Genomic DNA, 23,368 nt, shown 5'->3' on the forward strand with positions numbered 1-23,368 from the left:
AAAAAAAAAAATAGATGGAATTAATATTGCATTATTTTCTATAATTTTAAATAACATTTTTATCATTATTTTTTAATCATTCACAAAAAATACAATTTTAAGTATTTTGTTAGCAAGATTAATAAAGAAATAAAAAAGTCACAACTCATTTTATCATGTCCACTATATAAAATGAAGAAGTCTAATCTTTGGTACCCTTGCATTATAAAATACCCAAATAATTAAGTTGTATATTGATTTCATTCCATTCAATTGCATTTTGTTTCATCTTTCTTCTACCATTGCAAACATAACAATATGATAGATTGTACTAATACCTAAAGAGAAGTACTAATAAAACTCTTTTGGATACTCTCTCAAACACTTATTCTATGATTGGTTAAAATTCATGTGGTTCCCACTAAATTAGCGGGTCCCATTGTTAAAGTAGTGGGACACATATGTAGTTTAACCAAGGAAAATGCTGTGTGACACGACATGGGATCTCGTGCACCACACACAAAGCATTTTCTGACGGTTTGAAACCGCCAGAAACTATACCTGTTATTTTTTTTTTGGCAGTTGTAATTTTGTAGCGGTTCAAAACTGCCTCTAAATAAGTCTCGTGCACCTCTCGTGCCAAATCTATCGTACCATGTCGTACCACGTATCATTGCTCTTTAACCAATCATAAAGTGAATATTTAAGAGAGTATCTAAAAGTGAGTATGGCTAGAATTTCTCATACCTTTCTAGTTTAGCAAAACAAAGTTGGGGAAGCAGAATTTAACGAACAAAGTTGGGGAAGCAGAATTTAAAGTGAAGGTGAACCTTAATAAGAAAGAACACTTCCTTCACGTGTGCCTAAGTACCTTATCTAAAAATACACACGCAGGACAATAAATAACTGAGAGCGAAGCGTGAGAAAACAAGAAGCGCAAAATATCATGTGAGCCAGAAAAGCCCAACACTCACTCAAAACGACACCGTGCCATTGCTCCCAAAGCCAAAACCAAACCAAACCACTCTTCTCCCTCCATTCATTATCACACACACACACACAGCCCAAAACCAAAACAAAAAGGCAAAACACACTCACACAGCTAGTAATGATAACAACACCAACCAAAAAGCTTCTCTTATTCATTTCCATTTAATTTATTATATTCCTTCCATTCTAGTATTTCATTTCACCACTTTATCGTTTCAAATTTGAAGAGACACGAAATCTGAGGAGAGAAGTGAGTAATGGCGGACCAAAAGAACCGCTGGAGTTGGGACGTTGCCGGCTTCGAGCCATGGAAGTCATCGCCACCGCCGCCGCCGTCGTCATCGTCGCCGTCGCCTTCGGTTGAGCAAGACGATCGGAAACCTAATGTGCCGTTGGTGAGGAGGTACTCCATTTCAGCTACTTCCGTTCTTCCACAGCCCAAGCCCTCCACTGTCTCCAAGCTTGAGCGTTTGAGGACCAATGTCAAGGTATTGCGTTGTTTCATCTCCAATTGTAACTGCTCTGTAGCTTCTTCCTCCTTTTCTACTCATTCTTCTTCTCAATTCGGCTATAGTTTCAGTGGTTTTTTTCTTCGCTACTAGTGTTTAGATAGAGACATTTTAGGTCTTGTTTTCGCAGTTGCTTGTTGCATTTAAAGGTGCGTGATGCTTTGGTAGTTTCAGCGTGGTAATTAATTCGAGAGAATGAGAGTTCTAATTTAAGCTATTGTTCGTTCGCAAGACCACTATGCCATGCTGTCAGTGACTGAATTGGATTTTTTACAGAATTAATTTCTGATAATAGGTCTTCTTATTTGATATGAACTTGTTGGTGTTGATCAGTGTGTTTTAAATTTAATGAACAATGTTTTGGTATTTTTTCTTTCCGCGGATTTCAGTGTCGGCGCAACCTTTCTATGGTTCTTGTGTGAACTTCAATTAATGGCTAGAAGGGTTCCGTCCCTGGCTAGAAGATATGAATCCATGAACTATCTTTTATAATATTTTAGGTACTTGCATTGCACATTCTTGCAGGCCAATTCTGCCTGTTACTGTTTTTATATGGTGCCCATACTGATTTGTATTGTTTTAGACTTTTAGTCATGCATTAACAATTGCATCAAATATTTTGCAAAGCTTGCTAGAGAAGACTATTTGCAGTTAAGGCAAGAAGCGAGTGAACTTCAAGAATACTCAAATGCAAAACTTGATCGAGTTACACGGTATCTTGGTGTTCTAGCTGAGAAAACCCGCAAGCTAGGTAAGAAACTAATTTGTCTTGACCGTCAGCTCATGCTAGATTAGCAAAAGATTTTGGACTGAGAATCTGTTAGTCTAAAATATTTTGCTTGATTAAATCAAATAATTTCTTTGACAAAACGAAACTTATTCTTCAAACATATGTTGGTAAATGAGAATGGTGTTTTTCACATAGGTACATGGTTTTGAGCTGTGCTGCTGCAATAAATCTGGCAGTTTTAGCATTTAGTTTCTAGAAGTACATGGAGTTATGTCATATTTTATTAATTTATATTTTTTGGATCCAAAAGTTCAGGGGGAGAGTAGGTATGGCAAGGGTTTGGTTCACTAATTTTATCCTTTTTTTCATGTCTAGTTATTTTATGGTTGGTTTTCTTCTATTAAACTTTGAAATTTGTGGCCTACTTATGAATTTCAGATCAAGTTGCCCTGGAAACTGAAGCAAGAATATCGCCGTTAATCAATGAGAAAAGAAGATTGTTCAATGATTTATTGACATCTAAAGGTAATTTCTGTGTATAATTTTTCCTTTAGTATTGGGCAATTTCTTTATATCCATTTTTCGTGACCCAAATAGGCTGTACATTGTTCTGTAAGGTAACTGGAACTTAAGCTAGTTGGTTTCACAACCCTCTTATTACTTAAGCATGTCCAAACTTGAGCCTTTCTGAGATGAAAACATCTTATCTATCCATTAATATTTTCTGCAGGAAACATACGAGTATCCTGCCGGACAAGGCCATTATTTGAAGATGAAGGTCCTTCAGTTGTTGAATTTCCAGATGACTATACCATTCGTGTAAATACTGGTGATGAATCCTTGTCAAACTCTAAGAAAGATTTCGAATTTGACCGGGTTTATGGACCTCATGTTGGACAAGGTAATATGATTTTATTATATACCATCTATCTTTTTTGAGTTGAAAAATGGTCTCTGATATTACTTTCTGTTTGCAGCTGAGTTATTCACTGATGTTCAACCACTGGTGCAGTCAGCTTTGGACGGATATAATGTTTCCATATTTGCTTATGGACAAACCCATTCCGGAAAGACACACACTATGGTTGCACTTCCTTTCTTTGTTTCTGTGTGTCTGTGCGTGTGTGCAATTTCCTCTCAAAATAAGAGATAGTTGGATTAGGGTCTACAATTCAATGTTGTCAAATTGGAATGGCTTCCCTATGGGTGAAATTTATTATTTTTCTTAGTTTTTGAACATCGGGTAATGTTTGATCTGATCAATTGCTTATTTAATGTTCATTTATTATTCCCAGGAAGGATCAAGCTATGATCGGGGTTTATATGCTCGTTGTTTTGAGGAGTTATTTGATCTAGCCAACCTGGACACAACATCTACTTCACAATATAAATTCTGTGTTACAGTTTGTGAGCTCTATAATGAGCAGGTCTGTTTCTGTTTTCACTTACCCAATGCTCCCTTCTGTTTTGTTTCTTGGTTGCATCCATGGTCTTGGTTCACTTTGGATTATGAAGATGTTCATATAGTCTCGTTTTATGTGCTTTCAGACAAGGGATCTACTTTTGGTATCAGGGAAAAACATGCCTAAACTATGTTTGGGATCACCTGAATGCTCCATAGAACTGGCGCAGGAAAAAGTTGATAACCCTCTGGACTTTTCTACAGTTTTAAAAGCTGCATTTCAGAGTCGGGGAAATGATTTATTAAAGATTAACGTATCTCATTTGTATGGTCTAAACTCTCTGCCCATGTCATGCATGCTTATTTTGTTCTTCGCGTTATTTATTTTGTTTAAGTTGCATGATAAACATAAGTTGATGCCATACTTTCACCAATTAGCAGGTGCATTGACACACTTGAATATTTCTTTGAAGAAATATACATTGCTAAAGTTCTTTTGGTTTGTTTTTTCCCTTTCATTTCGTACACTATTTAACTCATTAAATACCATTAGGAAGCAGAAAATATGAATGACTGAATTTTTGAAGGTTACTGTTTTCTTCAAGTGTATCTCATTGATATTCTATTAAAATGGTTTGTATTTTTACTATTTCGATATTTGCAGGCATGCATAGCTGGATTTTCTGCTAAGGCTGTAAACTAATTTAGCTGTGTGGATTTCATGCTCTGCTGTGCAGGATTGTCACGATACACATATTTTATAACAATTTGATCACTGGTGAAAACTCATATAGCAAACTTTCTCTGGTTGACTTGGCTGGAAGTGAAGGTTCAATAACAGAAGATGATAGTGGTGAGCGTGTCACAGATTTGCTGCATGTTATGAAGTCACTTTCAGCGTATGTAATTGTAATGCACTGTTTTTCTCTTCATTAGCAACTTTATCTTTATTTACTTAATTGTCGGCCAGGTGTATCCTCATAATGGCTGTTAATGCACTTCAAGCTTACATTACTTGTTGGTTGTTGCAAATACTACTAAGTTAGGTTACCAAACTTGTTATTTCTGTTTCTGCTAGGTTAGTGTGTCAATTCATGATTCCCTTATCAACGGCAAACTGGACCGTGACTCCAATACTACAATATGACTTCTTCACGATCCAATTAAAATTTCTCTACAAGGAAGAAAGAGTCTTTTCATGTCTTCATCGCCAGTTAACTCATTAGTTTAAGTTCTGTTTAGCCCGATATATCTTAGTGTTAAATTGAGGACTCAAAATGCATAGATAGTCAAGAAGAGGACTAACTCCTGACTGCAGGGATATTGAGCACTATGGCAAATGTTTCTTAAGGAACCACTAACGACACAATACACAAATGAGCAATTTCCTACCAGAACACCCCAATTCATCCAAAACATAGTTTTTAGGCTGTTTTGGTTTTTTCTAAATCTATTTCTTTCTTCTTTTAGATACAGGGTGTTACAGGAAGAGGATAACAAAAAGCATAATCTGTGTCTAGCCTACACAATTTAGATGTAGTTATAGACTGAAGACAACAAAGATATGTGGTTACCCTAATTGTCATAATAGGAATATTAATAACACCTCTTAGCTCATTCTTTATTATTAGGTGAAGTTCATGTGGGTCTTGCTCCATATTTGGGCTGATCTACATGAACTTCACCTAATATAGTGTGTTAGAGAATATGTTGACATTTATTACCATAATTTATTGATACTAACAATATACAATTATCCTATTTACATTCTATCTAACTCGCCCTTATGCTGGAGCATATAAATCATATGAACCATGCTAGTTACAGATATAATTTATCGAAGGATCTCTTAGTTTAGTAGTGTTTAATACTCTTAAAGAGTGCTTTCGCTCCTAAAGTGGTCCTACCCAACTCAAGCATGACCTAATATTTTGCTTCAGCATTTGACCTTGTGCAACATGGAGTTTCTTGCTTTTCCAGAAGATCAGGTTATCTCCAATGAGTACAAAAATACAATACTTGGAATAGATCTCAATTAGCATGTGGTATCCAACAACTGCAGTGTGAGTGTGTGACCCTTGTATATTTAAGGATACAAATTGCTGCATCCCAGTGTTCGACACCTGTGAATTTTTAAATTGGCTTACCACACTAATTACTAAAGTGATGTTTGGGTGAGTGACTCAGATTAGTTCAATTTTCCAAGTAATCTTCTATTCTATCTGGATTCAAACATGACTCTCCCTGATTTGCATAAGCTTGACATCTGGATCTATTAAGGTGTCAACTAGTTTAGCATTCCATAATGTTGTTTCCTCAAGAATGTCCAGAACACACTTCCTTATGGAAAATAATAGAATTTGAACTCCATTACTGAATATTATTCATTCACAATGATTATTTATTCACACCGGCCAGAAGCTTCTTTCTGAAGCTTACACAAGATATGATGCCATAATATTACGTGAATAAGATGTGCAAATTAAGGAAAGCATAATATGGGTTCTCCCAGTACTTGGTTTGGGAGGTTCACTTAAGCTATGATGTCCTTATGGTACAAGCAGAGCCAAGGTTTCACTCTTAGTAGAACATTCTCAACAAGGCATTGGTTTTATCATAGATGATATGATCATTGCAGATGATGAAGAGCTTGAAAAACAGATTTCTAGGAAGAAGTTAGCAGGTGCCTTCAAATGAAGAACCCAAGAATGCTGAAGTTATTCCTTTGGAAAAGGCTTCCTACTTCGGACAAGGTATATCTTATCTTGAATGAAATATGTCCTTGTTCTTCTTAAGAAGATAGATGAGTTGAGTTGCAAAACTAGTGGGTCACCATAGAGCAAAATAAAGTATTGGACGTGATGAGGAGAGCCCATAAGCGGAGAAGGCTAAGCATAAAAGGCGTGTGGGTAATTCATTTATCCAACCCACTCCTATCCAACCATAGCTTATGCAGTTAGTGTCGTTCGTCAATTTATGCATGACCGACGAGTGAGACATTTTCAGTAAAAGGATTACTATTCAAGAAAGATGGGACATGTCCATGAAGGTATATATGCTAGGTCAATTGTTGGTAGAAGCTTTACCACGGGGTACTGCATATTTTTGGTGGAAATTTTGCGACAGTAAGAAGTTAAATGTAGTTGCGAGGTCGAGTACGCAGAGGTACAATTTCAAGTGATGGCTCAAGGGGTTTGTGAGTTGTTATGGATGTTGATCATAGACTCATAGTTGACAACCTCATAAAAGCATGAAGTTCTCCTGAGAATATTTTGTAACAATAAGTCCATCATTTGCATAACCTGGTTCAGCATGGCAAGACAAAATATAGACAGGCACTTCATTGTAGAGAAGTTGGATAATGGCTTGATAACAATTTCTTATGTTCCTTTGGGTACCAGCTAGTAGTTGTTCTAATGGTTTGCCAATAGAGTGATTTCAACATCTTATTTGCAAAATCGGATTGATAGATATCCATTCATTCACCAATATGAGAGGTAGTGCTGTAAGTAGCACTTTTTTAGGATATAATATTTCATTCTTTCACCTGCGCATATTACCATGGTGCGTTTAATTATTGGGAAATATTTTATTCCCCACCCCGATTTTCAGTTACTATTACTACTGGAGTACTGGGATACATTTACTGTAGTCTATAAATATTAGAACTTGTAATTTGTTAGTGAGTAAAATTCTGGTTATTCAGTCCTTTAATGTCTTAGAAAATAAGTGAACTAGGAAGGCAGGACTGCTAGACTATATATTGCTCCTAAAAAGCAGATACTTTCTAAATTTTTTTTTGTATTCCGCTAAACTGAAATGTTATCTGGTTCTTCCTTCTTTGTATCTTTCCGATTAGCTATTTTCTTCTCAAATATATGAAGTTCCATCTTATTCGTATTTAATTTTTGAGCAAGTTTAATACATAAATTTGGTGCGTTAAAATTTTTATTGTCTGACATCTTGTAGCACGTTTAAAATGTCTCTGCAGGCTGGGAGATGTTTTGTCTTCTTTAACATCAAAGAAGGATATTGTTCCTTATGAAAATTCGGCATTAACGAAAGTACTTGCAGATTCACTTGGTATTGATTTTTCCTTCCCTCTTTTTATTGATGAACTTGATATGGCAACTATTTGGTCATTGAGTTACTGAATTATTATTGGACTTCATCGATTGTTGATGTAACAGAAAATGGCCCCTGCATATTAAGATGCAAATAATCTCTTACCAGCCGGGTGTGGTTTTTATTGCTAATAATCCATCGGTAGAATTTGTTGGTGTTTCCTAATGGGATTAGGTTAATCTCAGTTCATTTCTGATGAAGCTGCTGTCTGATTTTGACTTTGACTCTCAGTCAGTCTTGTAGCCAATTGGGAATCGGAGTATTTGTATTCTTGAGCTGTTATAACTATTTATATATATATATATATATATATACATACATACATACAATATAGGATTTTAATCCGTGGTCGTGGATGGCGTTACTGCGAACATTGCAGCTGCTGTGATGTGTGCTGGGTCATTGCAGCGTGTGCAAAAATAAAAAAAATATTATTACTGTTATACCTTTTATTTAGGCTTTATTATGTTTTTGGTCTCTATAACATCCATTTCTTTGGTTTTGGTCCCTACATTATTGCCCTAGTAATTCTGTGTGGTTTTGTAGTCAGTATTTCCCGGAAAACTAATTTACTGGGGTTTGTTGAAAAGGTAGCATGTAGACTTTATATAACCTGTATATGCTGATTTACTATCGGAATAGACTTTCTTTAGCCCAACTGGTGCAACTATACTAGTATAATGAGTTTCTCATCTCTAGAGGGTTTTTTATTATTAATTTTTTCCTGCATTTTCTGTATAAAAAGAGATTTATCTTCATTTATGGTTATTGTTTTGTTTTTATTTTCCTTTTCTGTCCAGTAAATTGATTCCCCATGTATTTGTATCTTTTGTAATCATGATTTGGAAATTGGAATTTAGTTCTTTCGGATTGATTTCAGGCATATGATCTCATTTTTGCAGTTAGTTTTCTTTGATGTTTGTAGGTGGGAGTTCAAAAACTCTGTTAATTGTGAATGTCTGTCCAAGTATTTCGAATTTATCTGAGACATTGTTGTCTCTAAATTTCTCTGCTAGAGCTCGAAACTCTGTATTAAGCCTTGGAAACCGAGATACAATTAAGAAGTGGAGAGATGTTGTAAGTACCCAAACCCATACCCTTTCCCATTTTTACTTTTGATCTTTTTTTGTTCATCAGTATGACTTTTTGTTGGAAGTATTTTAAAATTATAATAATTTCTATTTAGTATTAAATTTGATAAAATTGTATATGGATAGAAGGATTTTAAGTGCAAACTAGGATTTGACTGTTATAAGTTTTTCTTCATTGTATTTGTGCTTTTATAGGCTAATGATGCACGTAAGGAGTTGTATGAGAAGGAAAAAGAAATCCATGATTTAAAGCAAGAGGGTCTGGGACTCAAGCAAGCACTTAAAGATGCCAATGATCAGGGTGTTCTACTCTTCAATGAAGTACAAAAGGCTTGGAAAGTTTCTTCTGCACTGCAGACTGATTTGAAGGTTTGTCAATTTTATGAGCTTGGCATAGTTTTCCGTTCTATGCAGTGACAGGTTATTTGGTGCTTTGGCAATTTTGTTTTCAAAATATTGCATGCTTTGCGTTATGTTAATAGTGATTCTTTGTTCTTCATGCTGCAAAATTTTGGACGAGGGCGTGCGTGTTACAGACTTACTGGGCTTGAACTCTGATTAACCACATCATTGAGTGGGTGGCCCAGTCTTCCATTGTATATTATTGAGAAATGAGTTGAAGGGAAGTTTAACAAACAGAATTTAGAGGAATTTTCTAGAGTTTAAATTCTGATTTCATTACATTGTATAGGAATGGCTGCAGCTCATAACTACAGCAGTTATGATGTCAGCTGTCATCTGACCAACTCAAAATTAAACTGATTTTAACAGAATTACAACAGAGGCATACTGACAGTCTGTAGTACAATTGCATGCAACATAGTATAGAAGTATGATATGAGCAGAAAACTGAAGAAATGCTCCATTACAAATGTATTTACTATCTATAGATGTGGCTTCAGTTACAAGAGTAACTGCCACTCTAACTAACTGTAATAACAGAAACTAACAAATAAGGGTATACAATTTGCTACAACTTATTCTATAATTTCTCTCTGCTTATGTTTAGAACAGATAATAATTTACAAGTGCTCTTTCTCCCCCTGAAGCTCAACTGGGAGAACCAAGTCTGAGTTCACAAAAGTTGAGCTTGGAACTAAACTCTTTGAACTTAGTTAATGAAATAGGTTTACCAAAAGCGTCAGCTAATTGTAGGTGAGCTGATATATGCTGAACCTTTAGTGGCTTGTTGATGACCTTTTCTCTAACAAAAAAAAGGTCAAGCTCCACATGCTTTGTTCTAGCATGAAGGAGCACAAGTCCAAGAACCTTTGAGGTTCTGCTTGAGTTCAAGCCCAGACAAACAGGCAAGCCATAAGGCCTCTAATACTCAGACGAAGAAGCACAAGTCTAATGACCTCTGGTGTTCCTCTTAAGTACAAGCCCATGCAAAAAGCAAGCTGCTCAGCTGTGTTTGATCAGAAGATTCAAATCCTGGATGTTGAGACCTGAACCTCCTCTTCTAACACCATTCAAAAAAACATTATTAACATCAAGCATTTGTAATGTCCAAACATTGGAAAGAGAAAGAGACAATGATATCAATCGTGACAGGTTTGATGATTAACAAAAATGTTTCCGTATGATCAAAACCAGGTTGTTTATGAAACCCTTTTCCCACTAACCTAGCCTTGTTTTTGTTAATAGATCCATCCGGGTGAATAACCCACTTGTGGAATCCATTGGGTCTTTATTGGGCGGTAAAGGAACTAGTGACCAAGAAGCATTCCTTAGTAAAGCTGAAAATTCTTCTTTCATTCCAGCAACCCAATGTGGGTTACTTAAGGCCTGTTTTACCGAGGTAGGCTTCACAGGTGTAACCGTGTAAGAAGTAGTGTAGGCTGTAATCTAGGTTTAACATTCCATTTTTGGATCTAGAGATCATAATTTTGGTGAATTGGAATGAGAGGAAGCTGGAGAAGATATTGGAGATGAATGAGATGAAGCAGAACTTGTAGAATTTGGTATAGTGGCCTTTGTGCAGTGCAGTGAAATATATTTGACTACTTTCATTCTTCTTATCTTAACTTGAACATAGATATTCTTTTGCTTTTCTCCCCAATTCTACCTATGAATCATTTCTTCAAAAATACTAATGACATTATACTTTGTTTAGTGAAGAGGCTTAGATATTTTTTGTTATAATATGTTCTCTGATATGTGCAAGCATTTATACTGATCTATCAAAACTTGGTTATTAGCTTTTAATATAAAGGTTTCAGGCTTGTCATTGAGTGACATTCTTGCTTTTAATTTTTGCAGTCGGAGCATATTTTGCTTTCTGATAAGTATAATATTGAGAAAGAACAAAATACTCAGCTTAGAAATCAAGTTGCTCAACTCTTACAGTTAGAGCAGGATAAAAAATTGCAGATACAGCAGCAAGATTCAACCATCAAAAGTTTGCAGGTTATTTCTTTTGCTAGTTTATATAAAATACTTATTTGGAACTTTTGAATTTGAATGGTGCATATAAGTCCAATTTCTTAATATTTTAATAACTACAGTTTCCTGATGAAAAGGTACAGTAGTCTAAAATTGTGCCAGAACAGGTGTATCCCTTGTAGTAGATTGAACGTAAATCAACTTTGTTTGCTGGGATGCCTAATTTTACACGCGGACACACACCCACACAGATATATATATATATATATATATGTATGTATTTATTTATAGTTATATATATAGCCTTAAATTCGTCGTGTCTTTTGATCTCACTCTCTCTCTCCCTGCTGTAGTTTTTGGTTTGCTATTTATTGTATACATTCAATCCCATGTTCCCTGTGCTTTGCTTCTATGGCATGTGATATATATATATATATATATATATATATATATATATATATATATATATATAATCACATTTATGTATGTGCTGATGGCGGCATTTCTTGCAAAAAGCTGGAGGAGCATTACATTTGCCACAGTTTGGTCACCCACTGCTTACCTACTTGTCTCATTAGTAGTATGAAGGCAATAAATTTCATCATTTTCTGAAGTATCTGATTTAGTGAAAATAAATTTAGTTTAACATTGGTCGAAGATTTAATTATGTATGTAATGATATTTTTTCATGCATGCCAGCTAATTTATGCACTTCTCTATTTTTCCTTCTCTAATTCAGGCTGAAATTAGAACTCTTGAAACTCAACTCAATGAAGCTCTTAGATCCAGCGAAAGTAGGTCAAAGTTTGTCTTAGAAAAAAGCTCTGAGACTCTATCTGATTCCAGACCAACTGGAGATGGCATGGAGACTTCTGCAGTAACCAAAAAATTAGAAGAAGAACTCAAGAAACGTGATGCCCTGATTGAGGTCTGCTATTCTTGGCAACTGTGTATGATTGTTGTAGTTTAACAATAACTGTTTTCTATTAGATTGTGGTTATTGCTTCTAACGTCTTTGATCTTCAAATTCAGTAAATTTGAATAAGTAAATTTATTTTCATCAAACCCATTAATTTCCGTAGCACTCCTCTATATCTTGTAGACATAAGTGTGGTACATATAGATATAGGAGCATAATTTGAACATAGATGGACTTCCGTGGTTGAAAGAAACAACTAAATTGAAAATTTTGCTGCAATAATGTGATTGATCTATTGGTGCAATATATTTTGCTGCAACCAGGATAAACTTAGTAATTTGCTGATTGGTCTATTGACATCATTAATATATGTGACGAATGGGAAAACAGAAGCTAAATTTGCTACGAAGTAACTTTACCTTCAAATTTTGGTTTGTATCTTCTGATAATCATTCCAGTTTGTTGAAGATATACTCGGTCTCAATGGTTGCCCTGGCATAAGTTCTGAATACTTCTTTTGTTTAACACTTTAGACTTTACCCGTATTGAGATTTGATCTGCTTAGTGTAATTTCATATGGTTTTTGTGAGGAGCTCAGTTTGATTTTTGAATCTTTTTGCAGAGGCTGCATGAAGAAAATGAGAAATTATTTGATAGATTAACTGAGAAAAAATCTGTGGCTGGATCGCCCAAGGTAGGAAAGTTTCACTACAAACTGAATTAACTGTATATAAAATCATCTTGAACTATATACAATTATCTTTATTGGCCTTTCTAAATGTGACACCTCTATAACTTTTATATATCAAATTATGGCATTTTATGAAAATAACTTGCACTGTACATGACACGTTATTTTCAGCTTTCAAGTCCATCACCTCGTGAATCAGTTAATGCTCAGCCTCGAGATATGGGAAGGTACGACTTATCATATTTCTTTTAGTTTTGCAGTTCTGTTTTGTTTTCAACCACCTGATCAGTTGATTTATTCTCACCGGCTTGAAACAGGAATGGCACCAGCAATACAACATCTCAGTCCATGAATGTTCTCCCTTCACCTTTGGCCACTGATAAGAATGACGGCACAGTTGCATTAGTTAAATCTGACTCTGAAATAGTTAAGACTACCCCTGCTGGTGAATACCTTACTGCTGCCCTGAATGACTTTGATCCAGATCAGCATGAAGGGCATGCTGCCATTTCTGATGGTGCAAACAAGCTTTTGATGCTGGTATGCATGGGTGATCTATCCGTTGTTCAGTTTGCTGAAATTAGCTTTATTATAATATGTGCAGATATGTTCTTTCTAGTTTTATGTTGAGATGAGTCTTTAATGTTTTAGGCACAAGCCTCAGCAGAATAATGCAAGGTCCTGGGGTATATTCCCTAAGAATGAAAACATTTTGGCAATGCATGTTCTCATTCAGTTTGAAAGTTTTCTGATGCTTACTTGTCAATTTGCTCTAACAAAGAATATGTTATCACAAAGAGAAAATCTGATGGGCTTGGAAAAAATAACAAAAGATAACAGTGAAATAAGTGGCTAAAAATTGCTACAAAACTGCTGAACGAGAATGCACAGACACTTCACAAAAGTTTCCAAGTCATGTTGGATACTTTGGAGACTCTTTAAATACTTCCAGTTGTATTTTGTAATCTTTTGGCTTCTATATTAATTTATCTCAATACTCGTGGAAGTATCACAATAGTGTTAGATAACTGATTGAAATATATTTTATCTAGAATGGCTCGTGCGAACATTAAAATCTTGATTCCTTCTTTTAATTTAAGGTTTGTGTTTCTATATTAGTATCAAACTATACTAATCTATTATAGCCATAGCATATCTTATCATTTTAAAATTTTGTGTCTTATCTTTCTCTCTTTTAATTTAAGGTTTGCTTAGTATCATACTAATAGTTATGTAATATACTATAGCCATGTCTTATCTTATACTTTCTAAAGTTTGTTATATGTTTGTCTTGTATTACATCCTTGCTTTGTAAGTGTCCAATCACTTAGCACTTTAGTAATATAAATTCCCATGAAGCAACCATGAACATGAATTAATCATAAAAAAGTGGTTGTAACTTGTAAATTGTAATATGTAAACACAATTCTATCCATTATAGAAACAAGGGTAAAGAGACCAATTCAATGATGTTGATTGCTCTGTCTCAGTAAAATTATCTGTACCTATTCCAATTCTGATAGTACGTAAATATTAATTTCAGGCTACAATTTTATAAAAATATTTCAAAATTGTTGCAGGTTCTGGCTGCTGTCATAAAAGCCGGTGCCTCTAGAGAACATGAGATACTTGCTGAAATTAGGGATGCTGTTTTCTCTTTTATTAAGAAAATGGAACCAAAGCGAGTTATGGACACCATGCTTGTTTCCCGTGTTAGAATTCTGTATATACGATCTTTACTTGCAAGATCCCCAGAGTTGCAATCGATTAAGGTAATAGAAAATAGAGGTTATAGGATTTCTCTCTTTTTTGTTGAACAAAAGAATGTTGTAATAATTTTTTCTGCGTATTTAGTGGCGTTTAATTCAGTTTAATGGCATACCTTTTCTTAATTTGATAACACTTGTACTTTTAATTGAAAGGTCTTGCCAGTTGAGTGCTTTCTTGAGAAGACTAATACTGGTCGAAGTAGAAGTTCCAGCCGAGGGAATAGTCCTGGAAGGTCTCCTGTGCAATATGTTGATGAGCAGATCCAGGGCTTTAAAGTAAATTTAAAGCCAGAAAAGAAGTCTAAATTTTCGTCTGTTGTGTTGAAGATACGTGGGATTGATCAGGTAGCTGCTATTAATCTATTATTTTACAATCATTCTTTATGCTTACGTACTAACATCATAAGAGCTTGTTAGTAACAGACCATCTATTATAAAAGTATGTGAAAGAAAGAAATAAGGGTGTCTCAATGCTGCAGTTGGGCTTAATTTTCCAATTAGCTAAAGATAATCATTATTCATTAATGTAGTAACTATGAGAGAATTTTTTGCAATAGAGTAGGATATTGCCCTATTAAATGATTAGGGAAAAATAGAAGAATTAGGAAATGACTTTACAGAGATCCGCACTCTTGAATTCCTGAAGGTAGACAGTTTTGTAAAATTTCCTTCTTTCAACCTAAGAGTTCCTGTTGTGTTGGTTAGGGAAGTCCTAGCAACTAGAGTACATTTTCTGTTCTTAGGAGTAGAAAATTAGAGAAGGAAATAGTAGTTTCTCCTGTGACTTCTTTTCAAATATTGAACATTTTAATGTTTTTTACCATTTTGTGTTGTACCTGTGTTTTATTATTATCTTAATAACTGGACTAGGAATGCTGAGCAAGGTAGCCTTTGTTGAACTTCGAAGCTTCTTTTTAGTTTTTGGGCTGCTCATGGGTCTTAATTTTTTTTTTCTGGCTCATACCGAACAAGAATTCAGCTCACATGTAGTTTTTTCTTTCCGCATGTTCACTTTGTAATTTGTAATAAATTTCACAGGACATCTGGAGGCAGCAAGTAACTGGTGGAAAGCTTAGAGAAATTACTGAGGAAGCCAAAATTTTTGCAATTGGGAACAAGGCTCTTGCTGCACTCTTTGTACATACTCCAGCTGGTGAGCTGCAGCGCCAAATTAGATCCTGGCTTGCAGAGAATTTTGATTTTCTCTCTGTTTCTGGAAATGATGCATCGGAGGGGTCAACTGGTCAGTTGGAACTTCTTTCAACTGCAATTATGGATGGTTGGATGGCTGGACTAGGTGCTGCTCTACCTCCTCACACTGATGCTCTTGGCCAGCTATTATTTGAATATTCAAAACGTGTGTATACTTCTCAACTACAGCACTTGAAGGTATGCTCATGTTGATTATGATTGTAATTGCCATTGTTTCCTTATATTCTTGCCAAACATAGTACTCAGGCATATTTTCCGTTTGTCAATGCCTTAAGTTTTGAAATTATGTTCAGTCATTGTAATGTATATATATCTGTACCATATTGTAAATAAGACACAATAAACATTTCAGATTAACCATTAATTTGGTACTAGAGCTCTCTTGTTTAAAGAGGTTTCGTTTGGACCGTCACGGTGAGACTAGCACTATGCCATATACCTGTGGTCTTTTGTTTTCCAAATGTGCACCACGTTTCGCCTCAGGGTCGCCATCTGGTCTTCCCCTCGAACTCTGTCATAAGAACTTAGTCACCTGGCCTCACACACTGATCGAATACGCTTCCTTGTCAAGCACATGAGTTACATGCGCTGCCTTACATGTGTCTATTGACGTCGCCGCTAGGCTGGCTTGGCTCATCAATCTCTCTTTTTTTTTGTTTTTCCTCTCTTTGGTCATTTTCGTTGAAAGAGTTTTGCAGGTCAATTCCAACAATGTTGTCGTGTTTTTTAGGGAAGTATCGATTCTTTATTCTTCCCCTGTCTCGGTTCTCCCAAAGCTAATTCTAAGGTTGAATCCTTAAAAGAAGAGTTTGGTCTTCTTCCTGTTTTCAGGGTCAATTACATTCGAGAAATTGATTTGAAAGAATTATTTGGGCTGGCATAAAGTTGCGGAAATTGGGTTTTGAGGCCTAGAGGATAACAGGCATATCTCTTCTGTGAACTCTAGGGGCAGATTTGTTGACTATGTCTTTATGGGGTCCTAGGATATCATACATATGTGATATGCTTCAGCATGAGGGGGAATGTTGATTATGGTTGTATTAGGCATAGTTTCCATATTTCAATCAAGATGTTTAGGAAATCTGTTCAGTTATTGTGTATATATTTTTACACTATTGTGATAATACACTAGAAACATTCATTAATTCTTAGATCTGCTTAGAGTGACTAATGAAAGCATACCTCATAAGTTCTTGATAACTGGATGAATAATCATAGTCTAAATAGAATCTAATTTTGATCTATGATGTGAGCATCTTCAACGTTGTACTTGTTTAATAATGCGTTGGGCCTCTGTTTTCTGACATGGTTATCAGGATATTGCTGGTACCTTGGCAACAGAAGAGGCTGAAGATGCAGCACAAGTAGCCAAGCTGCGGTCTGCTCTAGAATCTGTTGATCATAAAAGAAGAAAGGTGCTTCATTTTGTTCAACTGTTAAATCTGATGTATGGCTGTAATTGTGTAATATCAATTTATCTTTGCATATATCTTGAGTACCTGCATGAATCCAAGCTTTTGTCATTGACAAAAGGTGCAAAATAAATATTAATATTAAGTCCTGATTTTAATGCAACTTTTCTTTTAAAATAAATGGAATTCTATTTTGATAGGGTAGGTGAGCCTTGGCTTAACAGTAAAGTTGTTGCCTTTTGACCTGTAGGTAGTGGTCCAGGTTCTAATTGTTTAAATAGCCTGTATCTCTCTTTTTGGAGCATTAATAAGATCCCTCTTTCCGAACGATGCTAGGAACATCTGACCCTTTCTAGAGCTCAATAAGGAAGGGGCTAGTGTATTTAGGCCACCCTTTATATATATTGATTTCCATAATTGGGAGATGCTCCGATAAAAAGTGGAACTTTCATGAAAAACACTGGTAACAAGAGTAGAGTTCCTTTCACTGCCAGAAGGATATAAATCAAGAGATATATTGAAATATAGAAACCATTCATTAGAGATAATCTCAAATACTGTTGTTAGAATATAATATAAAACCATTGTTGTAGCCCTTACCCGATAGCTTAAGCTTTTGGGTTAATTGGTTACTTGACATGGTATCAGAGCCTCTATGGCCGAGAGGTCTAGAGTTCGATCCTTGCACCCCTCACTTTCTAATTAAAAAGTGGAATTATTTAATTAAGCACATGGTAGATGGGCCTGTGCATTTATCCACCCTTCAAGCCCAAAAGGCTCTTGCGTGAGGGGGCATGTTAGAATATAATATAAAACCATTCATATAGCCCTTACCCAATAGCTTAAGCTTTTGGGTTAATTGGTTACTTGACAACTATAAAATGAGAAATTACTCTCACCTCCTTAAGTAAATCAAGAGATATAAATACAGAAACCACTCCTAAGACCGTCTCAAATACTATAAGTTACTCGCGTTTTATTTTTTGTCAGGACTCTTAATCCAAATGACATAAAGAAAAAAATCATGTAATATGGAGAAATATGGAAACCATTCCTTAGATAATCTTACACTATTTTGAGATATAGTCCTGAATCCTGATATTATGATTTATCCTTAGATATTCTAACTGTTATGCGTCTAAGATCTAAAGAGTTTTTTTTTTGTTCTTTGAACTTCAGTAGCTTTAATCTTGGTAGCCTTCAATGGAAGTTCTACTTCTGATAACCTGTCATTAAAAATGGATGGCCATTTTTATTTATTTAGTTTATATTCTTTGGTCTGTATTCATAGGCTACTAATTCAGTCTTACTGCGTTGTGATGGATGGTGTAAATCTGGTTATAAAAGCATTTTGGAAAATATCATAGTGCACTATTATCTTTAATGAATTTCTACATTGATGTTGATTTCTTCTTTTTTATTTTCACAATCAGATTCTGCAACAAATGAGAAGTGATGTAGCTTTATTGACATTGGAAAATGGTGGTTCACCAATTTTGAATCCTTCTACTGCAGCTGAAGATGCGCGATTAGCATCTCTTATTTCACTTGATAGCATATTAAAGCAAATCAAGGTTCTTATATTGTTCGAATGTATTTTTGAGAGCTAGTGTCCTAATTGGATATATCAATAACTCAATGTATTTTTTAAACAGGATATAACAAGACTTTCTTCTGTGAGCATCTTGAGCAGAAGTAAGAAAAGAGCGATGCTTGCTTCTCTCAATGAACTAAAAGATCAAATGCCGTCACTTCTTGAAATTGATCATCCATGTGCTCATAGCCACCTTGCAGATGCTTGCCACATGGTTGAGGTATGGAATGTTGAATTGTGTGAATAGCCTTTATGTCAGGTATAATATCAATTATATAGAAACTATACTGAAGCAGTTTAGGTCAATTCTCCCATTTACACCCAACTCAGTTCCAGAGTTCTTCTCATTCCTGAGCTGTATATTATATTTCAAAAAACTTAATTATGTTTCTATAATCATAGTTATCAATCACGGATCACAGCCACCGAAAGAACTGGGATAGCGGAATGGCTGCGATATGGTGGTTGCCGGAGGTCCGTCAGAGAGAAGGTCGGGCGGTGGCCGTTCGCGCCTGAGAGAGAAAAGGAGACGAAGTTGTGTTTCCCAGGTCGTGGAGGTGGAGGCGTGCAAGCTCCCCGTCTTTCATTTAGGGTTTCTTTCATAGGGAAGTTCCATAAAAGCCCCTCACAAAACCTTTTAAAGTCAAGGGTATTTTCATTCAGGGTATCTTTAATAGGGAAATTCCATAATAGCCCCTAAGGTACCCACTTAACCTTTTAAAGTCAAGGGTATTTTCATAAGTCTAGAGCCCTTCCCTATCGCGCTGCATCGCAAATAGGCGAGCGGAGACGTGATGAGCCCTGCCGTCCCAAGGGGTCGGAGCGCTCACGCGCAATAGATAACATAGATGATAATTGCATTCAATGTATCATCAACATAAACAAGGTGAAAGATGCAAACAGAATTCTATTATTTTTGTAATGCTGATATACAAGGGAGAATTTCATTACAAGAGTTACCCCTTTACATCTGAAAGGCTTAGTTCTGTAACAATTATTCCCTAACTAAACTAAATCACTTCTCCTATTTCATATATTCCTTCTAACCAACTATTGTCAATAACCCAATGTGTTACCGAACTAATTATCCCACTATCTATTTTTCGTGTTTATTTCTTCGGCTGTTCACCTACTTTATTTTGTTGCTCAAGCCTGTTGTTGACAATACCTCCTGTCAATCAATCAACCTATTAGAATTCGAGGTAGGCCTAACTCTGCCCCAACTATACGCAGTCTGAACTATATGAATTCTAATATGATATCAGAGCTTCCTAGGTTTGTTTTTTGGGCTAACCATAAATGGGCATCCCACAATGTCTAGTCCTGCAAACTTCACGCTCAAATGTTCAGCCTTGGACTTGAGGGGTGTGTTGTGTTAAGGGTCTAGAGAAATTCTCACCCCTGAGCTACCTTTGAGGATAGAGTTAGGCATAACCTAAATTTGAAGGCAACCAGGTCCTCGAGTCAAGGTTGAATTTTTGAAACTGGTCACAAGAGGTAGATAGATCCGCTCTCACATAGCCTCTTCTGCTGTTTTATCATGACATTGTACCAAAATCTGATCCATATAGTTGCCTTGCCTACTAACAGAACGGGTTGCCAGTATTGTGATGGGCTTATATAAAGCTCAAGCAACCCATAATTCTTCCAAGAGTTAAGACTGCGCGATCTCCCACTGCCTTCTTTAGTTGAGATACGTGAATTCTAGGTTGTAGCCGGGAGATGGAATTGGAAAGCTACTGGTCTGGCCTAGTGGAGAACCAAAGAAGGGCTGAAATAACCGGCAGTTAGCTTTGGGTGCTGATGAGTATGCATGAATCCCTGCCAATTGAACCTCATTTTCAAATAGACCCAATCTCCTTGCTGCATACTAGAGGGTTTCATATGAATCTTAGCTCAGCGGATCAAATGGGGTTGAGCTTGAACTAGATCCTGTAATAGATATTTGAGTTGGAAAATCATTTAGATCTGCAGGAAAGACCAACAAGACCGAGCCAGAAAATCTAGATATACTCCTCGACCTTTCCCACCTGATTCATTCATACGTCCGTAGACTTCGACTTTCAAATATTTTGAGCAGCAAGATGATGAAACTCTCCCAAAAATGTTCTCAACACCCATGCTTAACTGCTTCAGATTTACAGGCAGGAAGAAAAATATCAAATGGGACCACGTAAGGGGAAGCATGTGGGAACCTATAACTTGATGGATGGGAAATATGAGTAACTTTGAGGTGCCGAAGGTAGACTCAAGTAGCAGTTCAGCATCAATATAGGGCATCCTTTGTCTCCCATGTAGCAAGCTCAGTTTTGTAATTGATTGCAGCAGAGGACCTGTCAATATGACACATCCCTCTGCCTTTCATAAACACCTTGGTTTGAAACTAAACGTTCTACCCATTAAAATTAGCTTAGAAGATTTTGGTTGCCATTGTTTAGAAAATCTTAAAGTCTAAACTTGGGATGAAAACAAATCACGTAATGTGGGGAATATAATCAATAGACCGCATGGGCTAAAGCTAGAAAAACTGACTACCTAGTATAAGAGAGAAAAATCTATGTTGCCTTGTGAAAGTGTCTGAATGACCTTTATGTATTTTTCCCATTTATGTGTATGATCTATGGGTACTAACTCTATTTAGTGCAATTATACATTTTAAGTGCCAGTTAATTAGGATTCCTAATTATTAAATGTGCTAGTTGGCTGCTGCACTAACATGCAAAGTTGAGTCTTTTTCATATCATTTTATGGTGATCATCCCGTCCTCTGTTCACCTGGTATTTAGGAGTTTATAGCACTATTTAAATGATCACCAATGCTTAAAGTTTGCTGTTGTTTATGCTGGAGCTGAGTACTAAGGATTGAATTGCTGGAAAAGTATTTCGATTGATTTTCTTGTGGTGCCTAAATCCTCTATTCTGTTGTGATACAGTCAATTCCTGAAGAAGATGACCACATTCAAGATCCATCTCATGGTCGCAAATCAACAGATCTGGGGTCTGGATCTGAAATTGATGTGGCACAGTGGAATGTACTCCAATTTAATACGGGTGCTAGCTCACCCTTTATAATAAAATGTGGAGCGAACTCAAGTTCAGAACTAGTCATTAAAGCTGATGCTCGAGTTCAGGAACCTAAAGGCGGTGAAATTGTGAGAGTTGCCCCTAGACCCTCCATTTTGGAAAACATGAGCTTGGAGGAAATGAAACAAGTATTTGCCGAGCTACCTGAGGCTCTAAGCTTGCTTGCCCTAGCAAGGACTGCAGATGGCACTCGGGCACGATATTCTAGGTTATATAGGACTTTGGCTACCAAGGTTCCATCCCTTAGAGACTTGGTCAGCGAGCTCGAAAAGGGGGGTGCTCTCAAGGATGTAAGAACATGACCGTGGAAGGGCTGGATGGATATTATGTGCCTCAACCATGCTAAGCTCTTTGGGAGTTGGTTTAAGCGGTATAACATTTTCTGTCTTGTTTGCTTTACTCTTGGGAGGCAAAATCTCTCTGTACAATGTAATCGTCACTATGCGTGCACGTTTTGTAACACTAATTTTTATGTATTTATTTCCTGCAGTTTTGCTTAGGGTGTAGTTAATTCCAATAGCTAATTCACAAAAAAAAAAAGTTAATCCAAATAGCTTGAAATACGTTTGCCAGTTGACTTCAAACTGGTGAACAAGCTGCAACACTTGAATCTAAGCAATTGGATCCCGTGACGGATCCAGAAATTTAATGATGTGAGAGCAATATATACATAAAATTTACAAAAAAAAAATTGACATATAATGTTAGAAGTGATGACATTTTTTACTAAAGCGGACACAAGTGAAAGCATTTTTTATCAAATGGGTCATCGAAAATCATACATTTACTACTCAAGTGAAGACATTTTGACACAAGTGAGGGAATATTTTAACAAAAGGAACATAAAAAATCACGTACTTTTACCACTTAATTTTTTTTCTAATTTCCAAAGTCAAGTGAGGGCAAATGCCCTCATATCCTTCACACAAAAAAACAATCCAAATAGCTTGATTTATTTTGAAATACGTTTGCTAGTTGACTTCAAACTGGTGAACAAGCTCCAACACCTGAATCTAAGCAATTGGATCTAGTGACGGATTCAAAAATTTAATGATGTGAGAGCAATATATACATAAAATATGCAACAAAAAAAAAAATTAGCATATACTATTAAAAGTGATGACATTTTTTACCAAAGCGGACACAAGTGAAAACATTTTTTACCAAATGGGTCATCGAAAGTCATACATTTACTACTCAAGTGAGGGCATTTTGACACAAGTGAGGGAATATTTTAACAAAAGGAACATAAAAAACCACATACTTTTACTACTTAATTTTTTTTAATGATTATTTCCAAAGTCAAGTGAGGGCAAGTGCCCTCATATCCTTCAACGTGTATCCGTCACTGATTGGATCCGAACCCAAAAGCCACTGGTGAAAATCACTCGCTAAGGTTTTTATATATTAAATACTCCTTCCATTCCTAATTATAAGACCCTTTAATTTTTTCTTAGTGTCCCTTAATATAAGATCC

At 35.9% G+C, this 23,368-nt stretch overlaps 1 protein-coding gene across 1 annotated transcript; it reads left to right on the plus strand.

The window, feature by feature from the left end:
* Positions 1 to 1,014: 1,014 nt before the first annotated feature.
* On the plus strand, positions 1,015 to 22,390 carry LOC130716029 (kinesin-like protein KIN-14B). Its single transcript, XM_057566201.1, has 23 exons — positions 1,015 to 1,457; positions 2,106 to 2,229; positions 2,647 to 2,733; positions 2,939 to 3,109; positions 3,186 to 3,292; positions 3,504 to 3,635; positions 3,757 to 3,935; positions 4,348 to 4,509; positions 7,602 to 7,693; positions 8,661 to 8,812; positions 9,022 to 9,195; positions 11,089 to 11,235; positions 11,951 to 12,139; positions 12,753 to 12,824; positions 12,993 to 13,048; positions 13,139 to 13,361; positions 14,402 to 14,593; positions 14,744 to 14,935; positions 15,629 to 15,979; positions 17,119 to 17,217; positions 18,648 to 18,788; positions 18,870 to 19,028; positions 21,741 to 22,390. Exons 1-23 carry the CDS (start codon positions 1,227 to 1,229, stop codon positions 22,191 to 22,193), a joined length of 3,885 nt encoding a protein of 1,294 aa, XP_057422184.1. The 5' UTR covers positions 1,015 to 1,226; the 3' UTR covers positions 22,194 to 22,390.
* The last annotated feature ends 978 nt before the right edge of the window (positions 22,391 to 23,368 follow it).

The sequence above is a fragment of the Lotus japonicus genome, chromosome 4 (genome assembly GCF_012489685.1).
Source record: "Lotus japonicus ecotype B-129 chromosome 4, LjGifu_v1.2".
In the NCBI taxonomy this organism is placed as follows: domain Eukaryota; kingdom Viridiplantae; phylum Streptophyta; class Magnoliopsida; order Fabales; family Fabaceae; genus Lotus; species Lotus japonicus.